The following is a 20553-nucleotide window of genomic DNA, read 5'->3' as shown; positions in this document are numbered from 1 at the left end:
AGAAATTGCAGTTGGCTATATTACAATCTTGAAAAGGAAAAGGAGGGATGGAGCAAATTGGGAGGGGGGGGAGTTCTTTTATGGTGTATTTTCATGTATTTGTTGCGTGCGTAAATTTGACACTCTGAATTGGCAAGAGAATTGTGCGCGGAAATATGAGATGAAGCCAGTTATAGCAAAATCACACTTTGCCATGCCAGCCGGTGAACACACTCTCGTCCCCACAGCCATTTTCGTATCTCTTAGCCGGTGGAGCCTTAGCACGAGAAACGAGACTCTAGGACTTCTGCCTTTCATGTATGCAGTCCTGATGTTTCAAAAGAATGTATGAGAGAGTCATTGCGTTTTTGACTTCCGATCAAGAAGTCTTGTTTTAAACAGCCAATGAAAAAATTCGAATTAATTCAAAAATCCTATGTCCCCAGAGCCTTTTGTTTTTCCTACCAAGGCTTCGCCGGCTAGGCATGAATAGATTGTGCTAGTAAATTCGGAAAAAGTTGCTTCACAATATACCCAAAAGTTGCTCTAAAGTTGCTCAAATATCAAAAAGTTGATACCAAAATTTAGAAAAGTTGCTTGCTCTAGAGTTGTTTTGTTTTAGATAAATACTCAAATTGAAAACGTGTTTGTTTGTTGCCATTTAAACATTTTCATTACATATTCTTACAATCATTAAAAGAGGCCAAAAAGCCATTGTTATATGAGAAATATAAATACTTTGTTGTATTCAATATACTCTTTAAACTCAACATAACTTCAATAATAGATAAAAAATGAAAAATATAAATATAAACTAAAAGATAAAAAATAAAAATCCTTCGAAATGAAACGACCTTTTATGGTTTGGATTGGTTTTGTATCAATTTGTTGCTCAAAAGTTGCCAATGAAGGCAAAAGTTGCCCTAGGTTGCTGGTACCACAAAAAGTTGCTCAAAACGCTAAAAGTTGCTCAAAAGTTGCCGAGCACAATCTATTTATGCCTAGGGGGGAGACCGAGCATTTTAGTGGGAAAAATGGAGCATTAAGGTGTAGCATTTTAGTGGGGAAACAAAAGCATAATGTACAAAAGCCTAATCTTTGACCACTTTTACGGTTGCCATGGCAACGAATTTTTGAAAGTTAAACCTCAGATCTATACCTCAGCACTACAGGTGAAGCAGCAATAGAATGCCAGAGACGAGCCACCTTAAAGCTAAAAGCGAGACTGCTCGCAGTCTAGAACTCAACAATTTTACTGAAAAATTTCATTGGGCCCCTTCGATCGCAGTCGTGATTAAGGATGGGCCGATACTCGATACCAAATATTTGATACATCGATATTTTGACAATTTTGAAAAGAATCGATACTTTCGAAAAATATCGCACTTTCGATACGCCTTCGATACTGCACACGTGACCTGAGCCTGTGGTCTTCTGATTAGCACCTGCGTTTGAAAAATACAATTTTGCTCAAAGAAATATTGATGTTCTTGTCAATAATTGAATTTTTCTTGCCTTGACTTTATGTCCACACATTGCTGATGCAACAGTGAAACAAAAAGACCAAAATCAGCATTCTTTGCTAACATTTATAATGCCAGGTCTGTCCTTTGTATGGTCACGTGACAAACCAATGACATCAGGATGGAAATGACGTCATAATATCGAGATCGAGATCGAGAAAAAAGGCAAATATCGTATCGATATCGTATCGTTTTGAAAAACCAGTATCGGCCCATCCTTAGTCGTGATTTTGCAGTACCCAGGCCACCCCTTTTTTGCCTGCCGAAGACCTCCCTTACCCCTCCCTGCTTGGTACTGGTATTTACCCGTCATCTCTTGCAAACGTGCACGTGTGTGGACGTTTTGTAAACTGTTGAAGAATTTTAGGTTTGTTTTACTCCTCTTTTCAACTTTTTGCGCTCCTTTCATGCACGAAATTCATATTTTCAGAGTAGTTCTTAAGTTTGTTTCATTTATTCAGTTAAAAAGGTGATACATCTCAAGAACGACAAAGCACTCCCGGGAAAGCATTGTACAAACTTCCAAGGAACAAGGTAGGTATGTTTTCAGAGGTATTTATTATCCATTTGACCTTAAATTTGTCATGTTAGCTAAGTCCTGAAAGCTTTCCAGTTCAAATTCCTAGCTAGAGCTTGTTGTGTTGTCGAATGGGCAAGATATCCGCACAGCCCCCTACATTAATTATGCATACAATATTCTGACTGATTCGTTCTTTTCATGATTGCTGTTTATGTATAGTGATGGTATGAAATAGTTTCATACATAATTAATGTAGGGGGCTGTGCGGAAATCTTTCCGTCGAATGGACCGTTTTCATGTATCACAACGTTCACTTAATTTATGTAGAACAGAAGATAAGCATAAATGACACCTCTTCCCGCAGTCCACTCCCCTTGGTCAGTTTTCTAAAGTTTTCAGAAAAAAGGACAACCTTGCAAGGTAGACTCAAATTTCCAAAAAAAAAAAAAAAATTCAAAATTTTCAGTGTTTCAGTGTCATTTGTTTTTTCCCTCTGGAATTTCCGGAGTTTTTGGTTGAATGCTTCACTTTTTGGAAATTTAACACTTTCTAATTTTACAGAAACTTCCCGAGAAATTTTTGTACCATTCGCTTCTGTTTCAAAATTTCAAAACTCTCACCAAACTCTCCCATTGCATGGCCACCATGTTGTTGCTGAAATTGTTTTGGCAAGTTTAGAATGAGAGGATCTGCTTGATTATGTGCCGTAGAGGTATCTGCTGGTTAGGTTGCTTCACCCTTCCCCTATTATAGCAAGGCACCCAAATGTGAGACCACTTTTGATTTATTCACATTCTTTCGTGCAGATTTAATCCAATCAGAAGTCAACTGCAAGCTATCCACGGCTTTTGATTGGAGTAAATCTGCACGAAAGAATGTGAATAAATTAAAAGTGGTCACACATTTGGGCGCCTTGCTGTAAACAATAAACCATTATTTCTTCTTTTTTTATTTCTCCCCTAATTTCTTCCTTATTAAACAATAAACCATTATTTCTTCTTCTTTTTTATTTAGTCAGTGCAGGACTGGTATTTATTTTTGGGAAAACCCCAATAATGCTTCAAATCAGTTTGGTGGATTCAATACCGTCTTGTCTGGGCAGGAAGGATCTACAAGATACACCAACATGAATGGATTCTTAGAAGGAGGATTTTTCACTTGAAACAAAAAAACAGACAAATAAGCAAAAGGTAACAAATTCTTAATGAAATACAGCGAATGCTTAGTGTAATAATTCCTCTTTTTTGGAGCATACCGGTAACCAGACCTGTGAAGTTATCTGAGGTCATGGTGGCTTGCATGGGAGTGCCTTCAATCCAAACCACAACAGCCCCACCTATGAGGTTATCCGAGGTGGGGGCTAACACAACATGGGAATATCTTCAGACAGCTGGAGCTGACTGCTCTGTTCCTTTAAGCCTTGTTGAGAAGATTGATTAGAAGATCAAGGGAAAGCTTGACTTTTAAATGTTGTGTTGTTTGGTTGAGGCAAATTGCAACCTGCTCCTGGGTGAACTTCAATTGCGAGCAATCGCAGGAGGTTTTACCCCATGGTGCCAAAATGGTCCATGACAAAACATTGTTTAAATGTACATGGTAATATATAAGTTATGCATGATTTAAAATATTATAATGAATTTCTCATTTTTCTGGAGTACCTGCCAGACCTGTGAAGTTATCTGAGGTCATGGTGGCTTGCATGAGAGTGCCTTCAATCCAAACCACAACAGCCCCACCTATGAGGTTATCCGAGGTGCAGGCTAACACAACATGGGAATCACTTCAGACAGCTGGAGCTGACTGCTGTGTTCCTTTAGGTCTTTGACCTTTAAATGTTGTGTTGTTTGGTTGTGGCACATTGCAGCCTGCTCCTGGGTGAACTTCTGTTGCGAGCAGTCGCAGGAGGTTTTACCCCATGGTCCTGAAATGGTCCATGAAAAAAAAATGTGCAAGGTACGTTTTGCATGATTTTAAATTAACGCAATCTATGGAGCATATATAAGCAGGCCTGTGAAGTTATCTGAGGTCATGGTGGCTTGTTGTAATGGGAGTGCCGTCAATCCAAACCACAACAGCCCCACCCATGAGGTTATCCGAGGTGCCGGCTAACACAACATGAGAATCACTTCAGACAGCTGGAGCTGACTGCTGTGTTCCTTTAGGTCTTGTGAGACACTTTGATTTGTAATATCAAGGAAAAGCTTGACCTTTAAATGTTGTGTTGTTTAATTTGGTTGTGGCAAATTACAGCCTGCTCCTGGGTAAACTTCTGTTGCGAGCAGTCGCAGGAGGTTTTACCCCATGGTGCCAAAATGGTCCATGAAAAAAAATTATTCAAATGTACAAGGTAAGTTATGATAATTTGAAATATAATTATTATAATAAATTTTTCATTTTCTGGAGTACCAACCAGACCTGTGAAGTTATCTGAGGTCTTTGTGGCTTGCATGAGAGTGTCTTCAATCCAAACCACAACAGCCCCACCTATGAGGTTATCCGAGGTGTGGGCTAACACAACATGGGAATCACTTCAGACAGCTGGAGCTGACTGCTGTGTTCCTTTAGGTCTCATTATATTAGAACTTTGATTTGTAATAATTATGAACTAGGCAAATTTATCCTTTAAATGTTGTGTTCTTTGGTTGAGGCAAATTGCAGCCTGCTCCTGGGTGAACTTCTGTTGCAAGAAATTGCAGGAGGTTTTACCCTGTGGTGCCAAAATGGACTGGCCCATGAAAAAACAATTGTCCAAATGTACAAGGTAAGGTTATGCATGATTTTAAATATAATTATTACAAATTTTATTTTCTGGAGTACCAACTAGACCTGTGAAGTTATCTGAGGTCATGGTGGCTTGCATGGGAGTGCCTTCAATCTAAACCACAACAGCCCCACCTATGAGGTTATCCGAGGTGCAGGCTAACACAACATGGGAATCACTTCAGACAGCTGGAGCTGACTGCTGTGTTCCTTGAGGTCTTGTTAGTATGTTGATTAGAAGATCAAGAGAAAGCTTGATCTTTAAATGTTGTGTTGTTTGGTTGAGGCAAACTGCAGCCTGCTCCTGGGTGAACTTCTGTTGCGAGAAGTCGCAGGAGGTTTTACCCCATGGTGCCAAAATGGTCCATGAAAAGTAAGTTATTCTATTAGGAGAAACAACATGTTGGTTGCATTTACTTTTAGAGGATTTTCTTCATTGTCTTTTGACAGGCTTATCTGATTGTTGGTACAGAGGTTGTATAAAGTGTCTTCCAACTGACGTGAATAGGTAAGGGCCTGTTTATAATTTATAAAATCCAGATATCGTTGAAATCTCTCGCCTTTGGGAATTAAGTAACACAAATGTTTCCAATTGTTAAAAAACACAAAAATTTATAAATATGGTTGCTGTGAAAATCCTTTTTTGTCACTTATAGTTACAAAGTTAGTAACTAATGAGAACAGGCTCCCTTGTAGGATAGAGGGTAAGAGAAAAAAAAGCCTTGCCAAAAAAATCAGCACATTCTTCCACTCTATCTTCCTACTCAGACTGGGCTCAGCTTACTCCACTGATCCCCAAATGGCAGAAATGGGCTACACTTATTGATACATAAGTTACTAAGATTTTACTTTAAAAATACCCCCACTAACATGGGACATTCTTATGTTTGCAGACATCCATCTCTGCATCTTATGAACATTGATTTCAAGGATAAGGAAGAAAGATTAAGCATGGAAGTCCCTACAAGGTAGGACTGATTTGTTATTTTGGTGTTAATATTATGTTATGATGTGAAAAATATGTAAAGAAATCACAAGTTTTGTTACAATGAGTTGATCTTCATTATTTTGTTGCAATGAAACTTTTTCTGTTCGATGACAGGGAAATGCAACCCTGATCTTGTGTTGCAAAAAAATTGAGATTTCATTTGGGTGCACATTTGCCCCACTCAGGTACATGTAAATTTATATATTAAGGTCATTGTCCTGTATTGCATTGCGCACCCTTACTGCACATAATTTTACGCATAGTTAGCGCAAAAATGGCAGCTTTTTTCTATGCCGCTAATAGTCCGCAAGAAAAATAAATCATCTCTTTCTTGAAGACATGTATGGTGACCTATCAATTTTATCTCAGATTTTGGATTTAGCGATCAAGTTCTATCTGTAAAACGAAACTCACAGGTCAATTCCTATGTTTGTAGTGAAAAATAAATTATCAATGGAAATGCGTTCTTTGCCAGTACTCACAAGGGAATTATTAAGGAATTATGTGGTATATACAAGGTCTTCTTGCTCCTAAACGAATTTATATATGGGGACCCCACTTTTTTATTTCAAAATTTAAGTCCGGCCCCTGTCAACAAGTAGGCAACAAGTTTGGTTGAAAAACTATGTTCAGTTCTATTTCAGGGCATTGACCTTAATTTGATGTAAGGAACGGACCATTATTTCCTGGAGGGGGTTTGGCAATTACCAAAAAAAATCCTGCACAGAAAAAAACAGATGAAAAATATCGTGCAAAAATATCTTGCCCAGAAAAATTGCCCAACCCTCACCCTCAAAAAATTATGGTTCGTCCTTTTTTGATGCTCACAGACCAGTTCAAATTTTTTCCCGCCGATTTTATATTGAGTGCAAGCATCGATATAATTTATTTCTACGGAAATTCGATATCAAATAGTTTCTAAAAATTTGGAACACCCCCTCTCCAACTCTTCCCCCCCCCCCTGGGAGGGGGGGGCTTATAAGCGGAATGAGAAAAGTTTCGAAACAGGCCATGGCAGTGTTGATCGAGATATGTTTTTAAGCAAGATTTAGCCCTTTTCATCCAGCAGAGGTGGGCCTATTGGGGGGGGGGGGGGGTGGTTGGGGCATATGACCGTTTTTATTTGGTGTTTGTTTTCAGGTAGATGGGCCAATAACCAGGGGGACTTATAACGAAATTTTACAGTATATTATAATTATATGTTTTACCGTTAAGGGGCAAAGTTTCATGTATTTTTTTTTTCAATTTGTTTTACTAGATATTCTCCATTCTGTGATTTTCCTTCTCACATGTACCACGCTTAAAGTCTTGTAATTTACATAATTTTATAATACAAAATTTAAATGTGAACCAAGATATAATAAAATTGTAAAAATACCTCGAAATTTGATTTCTGAAATAATCGTAGTCAGCAAACTTAGGATTTGTACTGATTTTTGGAGGTGAAGGTGAGCTTTTCTGAAGTTTATAGCAAGTTCGTAAATTCTAAATCCCCAACGACTCTCGTGCAGTGACGCCACGTTTGTAGATTTTAGCAGAAGGGGAAGGTTTGTACTCCAAAATGGCTGGGTTGAAAAGAAATTGCAGGGTCGTAACCAGGTATATTTTTTCATCGCGGATCCCAAATTTTTGCACCAAATTTCGATTCCTGATCCCCAAAATGTGCCAACATTTGATCCCTGATATTATTCTGATCCCATCTGATTGGCTGATCCGGATCCCATGACATGCCATGACTTAAGCTTGTGACCCGGGATCCCGGATCCATGATCCTGATCCCGAGGCTGTGATCCCTGGTTATGACCCTGAAATTGGTGTTCCAAATTTTTCGAAACTATTTGATACCGAATTTCTGTAGAAATAAATTATATCGATGTTTGCACTCGATTTAAAATCGGCGGGAGAAAATTTGAACTGGTCTGTGAGTATCAAAAAAGGACGGACCATAATTTTTTTGAGGGTGGTGGTTAAACAATTTTTCTGGGCAAGATATTCTTTTTCACCCTAAGGTACTAAGAATTTTATTTACCGTAATGATTCGATTTAGCGCCCGGGGCACTTATTCACTTTTGGCACCTCAAGGGAGGGCGCTTATTCGAGACAGGGCGCTTATTTAATTTTTTGAGAAACAACCAAATGTTCGAATAACTAACATTAACAGAAATTATAACAGTAACAAATTGTGGAAAGTTCAGTAACTTTTAAAAGCAGTTTATATTTAGCAGTAAATATATACATGTACGGTACGGTGAATGTTCAAGAGTTTATTTGTTCGACGTCGATGACTTCAGTAGGGGCAGTTATTCACTATAGGGGCCTTTATTAGAATAGGGGTGCTTATAAGAATGGAGGCACTTATTAGAATGGGGGCGCTTATTGGAAGGGGGCGCTTATTGGAAGGAGGGCGCTAAATCAAATCATTTCTTATCTTTTTTTGCACGATATTTTTCATCTGTTTTTATTTTCTGTGCAGGATTTTTTTTTGGTAATTGCCAAACCCCCTCCACAAAATAATGGTCCGTCCCTTACATCGAATACGAGAGGAATACTTTGTTGTTGGGACAATTGAATCCGAAATACGCCAAAAATCGCTAAACAATGTGTCACTCAAGCCATTGTTTTGTACTAAAATTTTGTTATGTAAATCAAAGCACATGTTGTTCAAACTGTTCTTTTCGCGCTATTTCTTAAACTGTTTCACTGCCAAACTGAAACGAAGAATGATTTTACCTGTAGAGCAGCGTTTGAAAGACTCTCGGTTTTGTTGCAGTCATGTTAGGACATCAATTTTTCAACAGTAAAAACTGTGCGAGCTGAATTTTGTTATGCAAATCGTACTAACGCATATTGTTGTTCAAACCGTTTTCTTCGCGCTATTTCTATAAATGTTTTGCTGGCAAACAATGAAACGAGGAAAAGTGTTATCTGAAGAGCGGCAATGAGGACTTAATTCAAAACGATTGGTTTTGTTGCTGTCATGTTTGGGTATTCATTCTTCGACAGTCAAAACTACCGAGTTAAATTTGTGAAGAACGCGTGGACAACGGATCACAAAATTATAATAATTCTCAGGAAGCATGTTTCTTTAGTTTGTCGAAGTGGAATGGTTTGCAGGTCAGATAAGGTTTGCAATTGATTTAATATAAGCTTAATTCTTATATGGTCAATCATTTTACTAACTAGTAATTATTTTACTTTACTTCTAACAGGGCTCACCGTTTTACGTCCTTGAATACAAGCATAGGAAGACTTCTGGATGGAATTTTTTTTTAATTTAACTTTTTACTGTTAATTTTTTTATTTCATGTAAAATGATACGTGTTAGTTTGAAAATAATAAACCTTTTGATTTCTGTTGTTTTTTCTACTACGCATGCGCACTACGAACATCGTACAGCACACGCTTAAAATGTGTCTTTTTATTCCAGTAAAATTCCTCATCCTTGCGGTACACACTAGACAGATACGCATGCGCAGTACGTACATAGTAAAATACACTACCTTTTACAACATATTACTTTATACACTACTAAAACACCACTCTTTACAGACGACATACTACTACTGTTATACACTACTAAATTTAGACAGTATTTGGACAGTCATAGTATCTACCATCCCGAACCCCATCCAACCAACCCTAGGGGTTGACTTTTCTTTATAAAAACTTTTTAACTTATCCTTGTGGTATAGACCATTGAACACAATACGCATGCGTAGTACGAACAACCTTCCTACTAGTGACCACAAGAAAATTGCCAAAATTAGTTGAGAATATGGACCTTGAAGTGCACTCGCTAGAAGTTTTTTTTTTTTTGGACCGTTGTGACCACTCCTTTACTTTGGAGGCCTGGTTACTGTGGTCCAAGAGCAAAAGAAAAATCAACGTACGGAGCAAAGAAATTGGACTCGCTTAAAAATGACTTTTTGGACCGTTCAGACTAATCGTCCAAGGTAAAGGCATGGTTGCTGTGGCCCTAAAGGAAAACAAGAAAGAAACGCAAATAAAACAGGTTTTCCATGGACTTTATTATAAAATAACATTGTATCTTGAGAAGTACAAATCAAAGCCAGCAGTATTAATAAACAGTCTTGCAAAATCATTGAAACAAAAAAAAAACTGCAGACGTTACGCTAAACGTCAAATTTGGATTACTTTACGTCCTACACGAATTTTCTTATAAATAACGTAGATTTTAGAAACGAGCTATTTAAGACTGACTAAGGATACTAAACCGAAATAATTCTTTGACGGTTTTCCTCGACCAGAATGGTTTAAAATGCTAGCGTCTGGCCAAAGAATATTGGGCAGTTTAAGCAACCTCGACAAACACGCCGAAGACAACGTTGAAAAAAAAAAAATTCACCTTTCCCCCGCAAGAATCTCGCGAAAATCTCAATCCAGTCAGTTTGCCCGTTTATAGTTTCAAAACTATCTTCTAGCTAAATATACAAAGACATCGTTCAATTCAAAAATAAAACATGAAAAAGTTCCTGTTGTGGTTTACAATCTCCAAAACCCACTGAATTTGCATTTTGTTGTTTTGCAGTTGACGACTTAAAAAAGGAACCAAATTTTATTCATTAGTCAAGAACTTTTGTCGTTGACGTTGCCACTGTGGTTTGCTTAAACTACCTTTATGAAGTCGAGCTGCAATTTTCCTTTTTTTTTCATTTACCTAATTTCAGCAAAACGCTTAAAATTCGCAGTAGAAAATATGACATAAACTGTTAGCCTTAGCGAAAAAGCAGCAATTTCCTCAGTAAGCTCGTCATTAACATAAATTGAATTAATAGGACCTTGATACAAGTTGCGAACACCTTTCTTCAAAACAACGTTCATTTGAGGACCTTTTTGTAGCTCTTCGTAGTGTACCGTATGTGTAGACAGTTCCTTTACATTAACCTTTAAGCGCAAGCATCCCTTGGCATCTGCTGCCTTCACGTCTTTTCTTGACATCGTCATCTGGCGCGTCACTGAAATGAAGGGTAAATTAAATTCGTAAGCTATTTACAAACAATCTTGCCGAACGTCAAGAATTTAATACACATAACATGCTAGTTCTTAATTCCTTCGTTGTGATTCAAAGATTTTTCTTATATTACTCATTTTCTTTTAAACTCCAGTATTTAAGACCCTTGTGCTTTGCACTTTCAATTTAAGACCAAAACGCTGAACAAAACGCCAACAAACGTCAACAGGTAACATTACCCTGTAAACCTGTCGAAAATCCTTATTTTAATATTATGGTTTTCTGTAACCCCTCAGCAAATGTTAATGCAAATTTCATCATTGATTTTCTCATATCCTTCTCATATCCTTAGTACAATCTGACATTCTCCTTTGTTTTATATTCATTGTTATACAACCAAGGGTAACATCAAAATTTATCCAATTTATTCATCCAATTTATCTTAAAAAAAGTAAACTCACCTTCGGCGAACTTATTTTCCAGCTCAGTGTTTCCTATGGCTTTTGATGCTTGACACATTTGTCTCAAGAGCTCTTCTAGGCGACGCATACAACGAATAATACTTCCTGACAAACAAAAATATTTTAACTAAGTACTGATGATAAAAATAGCTTTAAATATAAATAAGATACAGTTATACAAGTGGATTAAATTCCACATATAAACGTATTTGCATGATTTACTCTGTGTGTTTGTTTTCTTTTCTTGCGTGACAGATCAGAATCACAGGAAAGTCACACAGTAAGCTGTTATATGCAGAAACGTTTTTTTGAGAATCATTACCTTCAAATGCATCAGTCATTTTACAGATCTGTGAGATGCTCCATTTTCCCAGGCAAACACTACATCCATGATATGAGATTTAAAGGACTCCACGTATGTTTCCACGTCAATTTCAAGTTTGGCTTCTTCTAAAACTTTTCCAATATGGCGGGCAGATTCCTGAAAGAAACGTCACGGTGCCATATGATTAGAAACAACAAGGTTGCAGTGTACTGCAATGATGACAAAATGAATATGTTAAAACTTGTCAGCACATTGGCAAGTTAAGACGGATTCCGCTGAAAGTTCGAGGAATGAGTGAAAAAATTAAGTACCCAAAACCTACTCATCGTACGGTAAAATTTTATATACTATTTGAAACATCTCACTGAAATTCATTTGTCTTATTGACCCCGTGATAAAACTCTAAAGACCTCTAAAGCATTCTTGAGAAAATTAAAGTCAAACCTCGAAAAAATGTTTAAAACGTGCACCATTTTGTTTTCAACTAGCGTGAAACATCTGTTTTAGCTGAACTCAAACTGTTACCATGCTATAAGATCTCTGTCACTGTGGTAACTTTATTTCTGCCTTTATTGCTCGAATGTTCGGAGGAAACCATCTTAATCCATTTATCACTGACTGACTGACTGACTGACTGACCGACGGTCCGACTGACCAACTGACTACCCAAACAACCGATTGTTTGACAAACCAACTGACAAGTGAGTGATTGTATGAATCACTTAATGACCTGTCCCTTGGAAAACTAGTTAATTTTGTTGCCCTCGAGTCTCAGTTTATCCCTCAGCTCCACCTCAGCAAACATTGAGATTACCAGAAAACAAAATTAACTGTTTTCCTCACGGACTGTCATCAAGTGTTAAATGTCAACAGATTGCAACAGTTTTTGTGCAGGGCTGCAAATAATTTTTCCCCTAGAAAGAACATATGTCCGACTACCGGTAAGTCACCATTTTGATCAGACAAAACAAAAGTGAGGTCGGACACCATATGAACCTGCTAATCTAATACGTTGTCAACGCAGAACATTGGTGTTTGCACAGGAAAACAAAAAAAAAATGTCCAGTCTTTCTGTTCGACCACAGTTGGAATTTCATCGGACATTGGCGAATTGTGGTCAGCCAGTGTCCGATGTCCTACTGTTATTTGCAGCTCTGCTTGTGTACTATGTAGTAAATCTAACCTGGATTTCTCCTTTTTCATCAGGTCCACATGGCAGTGGTGTATGTCCATCAGGTGCCTTGAGTGACTTGCTAGAACAGTTTAACAATGCTTCTACTACAAACAGTGTCTCTCCTTGTGTTGGACCATTCTGATAAAATACAAAAACCGTCATGATAACAATCCTATCTGTTCACTTTAAAAAAATACACTAAGGTTGGTTGGAAGAAAGGCAGGCAGGTAGGTAAATAGCTGGGTAGGTTGGTATGCTGGTTGGTGGGTAGGCAGATAGGCAGGTAGGTGCCTTATTTACTGGAATATGCGCCGCGGCCCTTATTAAATTTTTCGCGCCTCAGGTGCGGCGCTTATACAAGGGCAGCGCTTATTTGAGGGCGGCGCTTATTTAAAATTTGGAGGCAACAAAGAATCTAATTTTTAACAGTTATTGAAAATAGCATCTTTTGATTGTCAGTATTTCGTGTCTTGCTGAAGAGAGAAGTGGCGCTAGCTGTCCTGGCAAAGTTTGCGGGCTTCACAACATTAATTTTACAGAACTACGTATTGTAAGAACGTTGGATAGAAAACTAATTGGTGAGCTGTAAAACTATCACAGACTTTTAACTGAAAAAAATTGCTTTTGATAGAAAGGTAGGTATATTAAGTACAAGTATGCCGTTTTTTGCTCACCCAGGAGAAGGCAGCAATGCCAAATTGTTGGTATATAGTACCAAAACTTTTTAGCGTCAAAAAACAATTTTATTATGTATCACACAGGACAAGACTCTACACAGTTGTTACCAAATGAATTTTTTTAAGGTAGTATAGGTTTGTAGGTAGGTAGGTAGATAGGTAGGCAAAAGGGTAGGTAGGAAGGTTAGTAGGTTATGTTTTGATTGTTTTTGCCACCTTTTAGTATAATTTCAGAAGTGAATATAAGAATCGCGGCATTCTGATTGGTCGAGAAACTCAGCTTACGACACTTTAAAAACCTTGCGAGAGTTGAGTATAGCATTTAAAAAATTGGTCAGTGTAATTATTACAGTCAATGAATTAAACTGGTTTACATGTATGCAAGCCAGCACTTGTGTGTCTTTGTGTTTTCTGTCATTATTTTTCTGTTCTTGATATTCACCTGTGAAAATTATACTAAAACAATAGTTCACCTCTGGCTCATTGAACCTTGGCGTATATTCCCCTTGACAAAATCCACTTTGCATTTGGCGAATAAGTCCTGGGCAAGCTCAAAATTTTATTTCTCCCAACTGATTGTCATACTTTTCCTTTTAATTTCAGTATTGAGAACTTGGTGGTACATGTAAATCAGGACAATACAATACAATACAATACAATACAATACAATACAATACAATACAATACATACTAGTTATGCAACGCTTTCGAGTGGTATACTATGGAATATCCCACGAGTCACTTGTATTTTCTCGGTATACACACGAGCCTTTAGGCGAGTGTGTATACGAAGAAAATACAAGTGACAAGTGGGATATTCCATAGTATACCACGAGAAAGTGTTGTGTAACTATTTTATACCATGCCATAGAAAATACGCTTACTAAATTTCGTCGAGAATACAGTCGCAGCGCACTATGGGAAGGTTGGGTTGAATACCGTTGAATATACAACGGCTTTCCTGTATTCTGATTGGCTGTATTTTCTATGGCATGGTATAAAATACAATACGGTACAATACAATGTTTAATGTGGGCATTACACTTAGCTATGGTTTCGATGCGTCCCGCAGATATGGTTAGCAAAATCTGCGGGAACGCACCAGCTAGTTTACAGGTAAGCCACAATGAAAATAAAAAATCTCGATGATTTGGTAAGTGCAGAATGCAATATGGAGCAATTGAAAGTATGATGTTTTATATATGTTCGTGTTTATTTACTTTATTTTACTTTCGGAAAAACTGTTCACAGGCTACTTGTATTCTTTCCCAGGTGTTCCTTACGCTAATCTTTGCAAACGTATCACGACACTTTTGTTCGTTTGTAACAAAATACTTTTGTCTTCCTTGAAAATGCGATAACATGAAACTTTTGTTTTTTGTTTGTTTTACGGCGGCATCGATGACATTTGTTTAATTTAATTAAGTTACGGTTTAGACTGCACGAAAGACGATTCTCAAAAACTAAAGAAACAAATCTAATCAAAAAACATATTTTTCGACAGGTTTTTTAAAACGCAGTACAGCTAGGATATTTGTTTCCTGGTTATCAGGTGTTCACGCCGAAAATCCCGGTGCAAGTTTTTGCATATCTAATTACGAAAGCGATGTGAAAGTCTCAAAATCTAATTTAATTAACTTGCGGTTTTTACTTGGCGCCAAGAAGTCTGCAGGAAGCCTACCGCAAACACGCAATACAAGCGATGTTCATGATAGTTCCAGAAAACAACGTAGACTAATCTGCGCATGCGTTTGGTGTAAATTACGTTGAGTAGTACCACAAGGAGAGCAAAGGGTTTTCTGAAACAAATATATACGTTTGAGATCTTCATATGAAAGTAACGTAGATGTGCTCCAGGTTTTACCTAGGGGTACGGTCAGGTGCTCCCCACCCCCACCCCTTCACAAGAAATAATTAATTAATTGATATTAATTAATTAATTGACTATTAAAGTTTACACCATAGCGCTTTAGGGGTTTAGCGGACGACAGCCCCAACAAACCATCACAATAGTGCATTCTGCACTAAAAAATGAAATAAAATAAAATAAAGTGAATACAATTCTAAAGCTTTAAAGATGAATTACAGTCCGTACTGCGCAATCTCGGCTGCAATGTTTATGTGAGCCTCACAAACAAAGCAAAACTAAAAATTACGTGACAAACTTACCTGTTTCTTCATTATTAACGCCAGATATCCTTGCAGAACAAATAATAACAAGTAGAAGAACCTTGACGCTATTTCAAACCGACGTTTCAGCTCATCGGAAATTCTTGAACGATGCGAACTGTAATGGCGGACTAAAAAACTTCATGTATGCTGTCAACGAAGTGTAACGTTTCAACGAATTCAAAACAAAAACGAAAACAAACCCCGAGTCTGCGCAGTACGGACTGGAAATCAGCTTTAAATATGTGCGACGTATTTCCTGATTAAAAATGAGCTTAAAGTTATAAAATATATACAATTATTTAATTAAAAATTAAAGATGACGACTAATATCTACAGCATTTAACGCCCTTCTAAAGGTTTTATAGCATATTGAAGTTCTGGCAGTGTCTGAGAGGCTATTCCATAATTTGGGGGTTTCTTTTTCAAATTACATCAGTGTTTGGCACAGTTTATAACTTATTATAATATTTTACCTTTTAATTTGCTTTCCGTTTCTTCTGGAAACTGAGAACAAAACTTCAGACAAAATCACTGTCATTGCTTTCACCTGTAAAATATTTAAATTGTAACATAAGTCAGTGATGGAGATGAAGAACGAAAATAATATTTTTTCTACTGGAAAAGTTTTTGGGTGCGATGTGCTATAGGTAAGGGTATGGTGTTAAGGCGGGGGGGGGGGGGGGCTTTCATTATGGAGGCCTGCATATGTTATGTTTTCTTTGTTTTTTCTTTGTCTGTATTGATCTCAATGCCACCTAAATTTAGCTTTTAAACAAGTAAAAGCAGACAAAACATGATAAAACTGCTGTTGCAATGTATTATTACTCACCTGAATTAATTTTCCAGGCTTAATAAATGGGAGACCGTACTTTGGTTGATGAGCAAAGGCCTGAAATAAAAGTCAAAGATATGTTAAAATAATGTATTTGAGTTAATGACTGTTAATACATTGTTTGCTCAACTCTGCCAGTTGAGAATGAAATATTAAGATTCTGTAAAGCCTGATTTGGCATAGTTGAGCAACAATGTATAAATATGTAGTAAATAATAAAGATGGTAAATTTCAAGCTCAGTGATAAATAGTGAAGAAATTATTCAACATGACACGAGCGTGGGACAAAGAAAAAATCTGAGTCCCCGACGGGAATCGAACCCATGGCCTCCCAGATACCGGTTAGGCGCTCTAACCAACTGAGCTACGAGAGACTCGTTGTGAGCTGGGCCATTTACTAGGTTGATATATGACACGCGTCCTGCATACTGCTAGGATCAGCAATGTCGAAATCATCAAATGTGTAGTAAATAATAAAGATGGTAAATTTCAAGCTCGGTGATAAATAGTGAAGAAATTATTCAACATGACACGAGCGTGGCCAGGGTTGGAAATTAGCGCTCGCCCACTCGCCCAGGCGAGTGTGAAAACAGTCGGGCGAGTACAAATCACGGATCACTCGCCCGGTTTGGCGAGTATGATTTTCAATAAATTATTCAAAATAAGAGTTACCTTTTACTTTCCACTTTAAAATAATCTATTCTATCTACAAGCCGATAGCTTTTCAACATTTTGAAATCTCCAACAAGGCAGACAAGGTTGTGTTTGCGTTCGTAAACAGACAAAAATGGCTTCCGTTTGGTGATTTTTACATGATGGACTTGCTTATAGAAAGTAATACCTCTGGTCATAAATAAACTGACTCGTCCACCGAGCCGCGAAACAAGGCAAAATGGCTATTTTCCCGCCTTTTTTTCTGTACAGTTTCAACAAAAACTACAGGAATTTAGGAATACGTATCAAATAAAACTGCATTTTAACTTTTGAAGTAAGTGTGCTTGTGTTTTTGTCGTGGAGTAAGGTCTATCTTTGTCGATTTTTCGTTAAAGAAATAAATTTCAGTCTGTATCGCGATCGACCACCACGGTAGCAAAGCGTGATAAAACATGATTAAAAATTTAAGTTGTACATTTTATAAGTGGGCGGAGGGGGACTAAATTTTCACTTTAGGATCCTGGGCGAGTGAAAACTGATCTGGGCGAGTGCAATTTGAAGGTCACTCGCCCAGATGGCGAGTGCTCCGAAATTTTAGTTTCCAACCCTGCGTGGGACAAAGAAAAAATCTGAGTCCCCGACGGGAATCGAACCCATGGCCTCCCAGATACCGGTTGGGCGGTCTTTAGTACATGGCCCTCGTTCTACATTGAGTCCGGGGAGGGGGTACTCCCATATATGGGTTAAACAGGTACAGGTGTATGTGCTGCTCAACAGGTTATGCTTTTTTGCCTCCTTGACTCTGGAACAGAGTACAGAAATAAGCTTTTCTCTGTGGAACAGGGTCAATTTTTCCCCAGAATCCTGATTAAGCACGATCAAGTATAGCTATGTAACCTTCGTCCCTTTATCTTCAAGCCATAGTCTGACGAAGTCAAGTGAACACTTTGTGTTTTTTATAATTATCTAAAGATATATTTTTTCCATCGTGCTTCTGCCTGTAACTGGATACCTATATTTCCAATGTTTGTCTGGAACACTACTAACAGTGTTGCATATTGACCGTATTTTCTCTGGAACAGGTCCAGAGCAGATCTTCATTTTGAGAAATGAATGCAAATTAAGTCTACAATTAGTTTTTTTCTTATGTCACTGCAAAACTACAGCTTTATCACCAAAGTCCACTTTTGCTGTAAAACTACATTTTATACACATACGAAACTTCATCACCTGGGAAAGTTTGAAACATGATCTAAACATGGCATAATTGGTCATCAAATGTTAAAGTTTAGCAGACCGTAACGGCAACTTTCGCGCTCAAAATGCTCACCATAAACACTGAGTACAGGCAAAAATTTACACCAGAAGTGATTCAAGTGAACCTGCAAATGCATATCGACACAGATCAAGATCAATTTGTCAGAAAAAGTCTTCATATCTAATTTTTCCGCCATTTCGAAACCGGAATGTGTTGAACTTTCGGCGTGAAAGTTGCTATTATGGTCTGCCAAACTTCAATGTTTGATGATGAATCATGCCACGTTTGATACCCAATACCCAATATTTCGGCAGCGAGTGTTCACGTTAAGATGCAAGCGACGGTAATCCATTTTCAATTACTAGCTAGGGAAATGCTACTTCCACTCATTCACACCAAACTTTGCTACACGTTTTGGGATCAACTGTTCTTTTGCATTGTACACCTCAATGGCGAGGGATAATGAGCAAGACGTTTTCAGAAACACATTTGTTTGTCATTTCATTAAAAAGTGAGGACAGAATGAAAACCAAAAAGGCAAGATTTCCGCACAGCCCCATACATTAATTATGCATACAATTTTCTGACTGGCTCGTTCTTTTCATGATTGCTGTTTGTGTATAGTGATAATATGAAATAGTTGCATACATAATTAATGTAGGGGGCTGTGCGGGAATCTTTCTGCCAAAAATATTTCTTTCTGTTGTGAAATTGAGGCCAGTTCGACAAAGATCAAATGCTGGAACTGAAAAGTGGAAAACCACTGAGCTCCCTACCTTGTCATATACACGGTAAACATGGAAAAGTAAATAGGCGGAAATAGCCCAAAATTGCTTCAAACACGTTGTAACGATAGCAAACAACACCATGTTATGTCTCGTCAACTTACTTGTACAGAATAAATACCAAAAAATATGATTTACCTCTCCAAGTCGTCCAGTTTCGCTTTTTTCGCTCTAGAGTCTTCCAAAGCGAGGTCGATAACATCAGGTGTAAAATCTCTTTTCTCCCCAATATGTAACACATCTGTAGACGTTGAAGGACCAGCAGTTTCCCTCTTGTCTTTTTACACTTTTTGTTGCTATTTGTGGCTGAATCATCCTCAAAAACAGCAAATATATCGTCTTCACCAAATGCGTCCGCCATGTTTCACGTGTTTGATGGGGTAAGACCGCTGACACGAGAACCTTTCCAAGCGCGTATAGGTTTCTGGGTACTAGCTCGCTATTCCCGCCAAAAATACTTTGGCAAACTTTCTTTTGGATGAAAAAATGAGTTGAAAATGTTACTGGGTATATTCTCTAACCATTTTCGCTCGGAGACGGTGGATTTATCTATCGACGAAGTTGTAAAATGAATCATAAACTCAATGAAAGCCCGTTTACCATTAATTCATTGGTGATAAAAACCTCGACAAGGTCCATAATTAAACTCACGAATAAAACTGAGAATGCCACTACAGCCAGTGAACAATGTTTCTCCACAGAGCGTCCCCAGACAGGACAAGCGCGTATAATTAAACTATTTCTACTGATCTGCTGATGATTGGTTGCTGTGAGGAAGAGGAGGAGGAGGAGGAGGAGGGAGGGCCACAGGTTTTTCAGTTTTCAACTGTAATGTGTAACCCTCATTAAATAAAGTTGTTATTATTATTATTATAGGAGGAGGAGGTGGAGGAGGAGGAGGAAGAGGTGGGTGGGTGCTGAGGAGATTCTGGCCCAACCATCTGAGCAACGAAAAGCTCTACGAAGCAACAGGGAGCACGCCGGTATCAGTCCTCATACGATTGAGAAGATGGCGATGGATAGGGCACGTATTGCGGACAAGTCCAGGCAACATCGCGGACTGAGTTAACGGGGCACCTGAAGGTAAGAGGAGGCGAGGCCGGCCGAGAGAAACGTGGAGAAGAACCGTGGAGACAGAAAAAAAACAGCTGGGATAGCAATCGTGGGAGACTGCTGTCGCATCGGCGACACACCGGGATGGATGGCGCAATTTTCAGGGGCACCCATGGAGAATATAGTTCAAAACCACCTAAAGATAGCACCGTTGAACGTATTTTAGTATTTAAACGGTAGATATAGGCCTATTTTTATCCCCTAAAAATTTTTTAGCTGGTCGGATTTCCTAGCTGAAAGTCAATTATACCATTTTTTAGATATTCGAAAATCCTAGGAAAGGCAGGGAAGCAAAAAAATTTACAATGAATGTTCCGAAAATTCTAGATCTCAAATCGTCTTCCGAACAGATATTTTAAC

General features: G+C 38.0%; 1 protein-coding gene and 1 long non-coding RNA gene across 4 annotated transcripts; one reads left to right on the top strand and one right to left on the bottom strand.

Moving 5' to 3' along the window:
• The first annotated feature begins 1795 nt into the window (after positions 1-1795).
• On the top strand, positions 1796-12813 carry LOC144638395 (uncharacterized). Of its 2 annotated transcripts, none has more exons than XR_013567922.1 (6): positions 1796-1869; positions 1964-2036; positions 3037-5290; positions 5676-5750; positions 8980-9249; positions 12735-12813. It is a non-coding gene; the product is annotated as an uncharacterized LOC144638395 (long non-coding RNA). The 2 variants fall into 2 exon arrangements; XR_013567923.1 differs by lacking the exon at positions 12735-12813 and having other exon boundaries at positions 3037-4373; positions 4789-5290; positions 8980-9126.
• Positions 9780-19447, bottom strand: LOC144638329 (uncharacterized). Of its 2 annotated transcripts, XM_078497559.1 has the most exons (7): positions 19219-19447; positions 16381-16440; positions 16025-16098; positions 12712-12840; positions 11526-11684; positions 11204-11308; positions 9780-10746 (listed from the first exon to the last, which is right to left on the bottom strand). In XM_078497559.1, the coding sequence occupies exons 5-7, from the start codon at positions 11542-11544 to the stop codon at positions 10445-10447; spliced, it is 426 nt and encodes a 141-aa protein (XP_078353685.1). In that variant the 5' UTR covers positions 11545-11684; positions 12712-12840; positions 16025-16098; positions 16381-16440; positions 19219-19447; the 3' UTR covers positions 9780-10444. The 2 variants fall into 2 exon arrangements, with proteins under 2 accessions (XP_078353685.1, XP_078353686.1); XM_078497560.1 differs by lacking the exons at positions 16025-16098; positions 16381-16440; positions 19219-19447 and having other exon boundaries at positions 12712-13892.
• Between the last annotated feature and the right edge of the window lie 1106 nt (positions 19448-20553).

This window comes from Oculina patagonica, chromosome 14, assembly GCF_052425735.1.
Source record: "Oculina patagonica isolate OP01 chromosome 14, crgOcupat, whole genome shotgun sequence".
NCBI lineage: Eukaryota > Metazoa > Cnidaria > Anthozoa > Scleractinia > Oculinidae > Oculina > Oculina patagonica.
The sequence above is the reverse complement of the archived record's forward strand: the minus strand, read 5'-3'. Positions and strand labels throughout refer to the sequence as shown.

Bases quoted from the DNA above. Each gene is read 5' to 3' on its own strand.
- LOC144638329 (XM_078497559.1), bottom strand. The intron at 10,747-11,203 runs GTGAGTTTACTT...CCTTCATTTCAG, and splicing joins GGAAAATAAGTTCGCCGAAG to TGACGCGCCAGATGACGATG.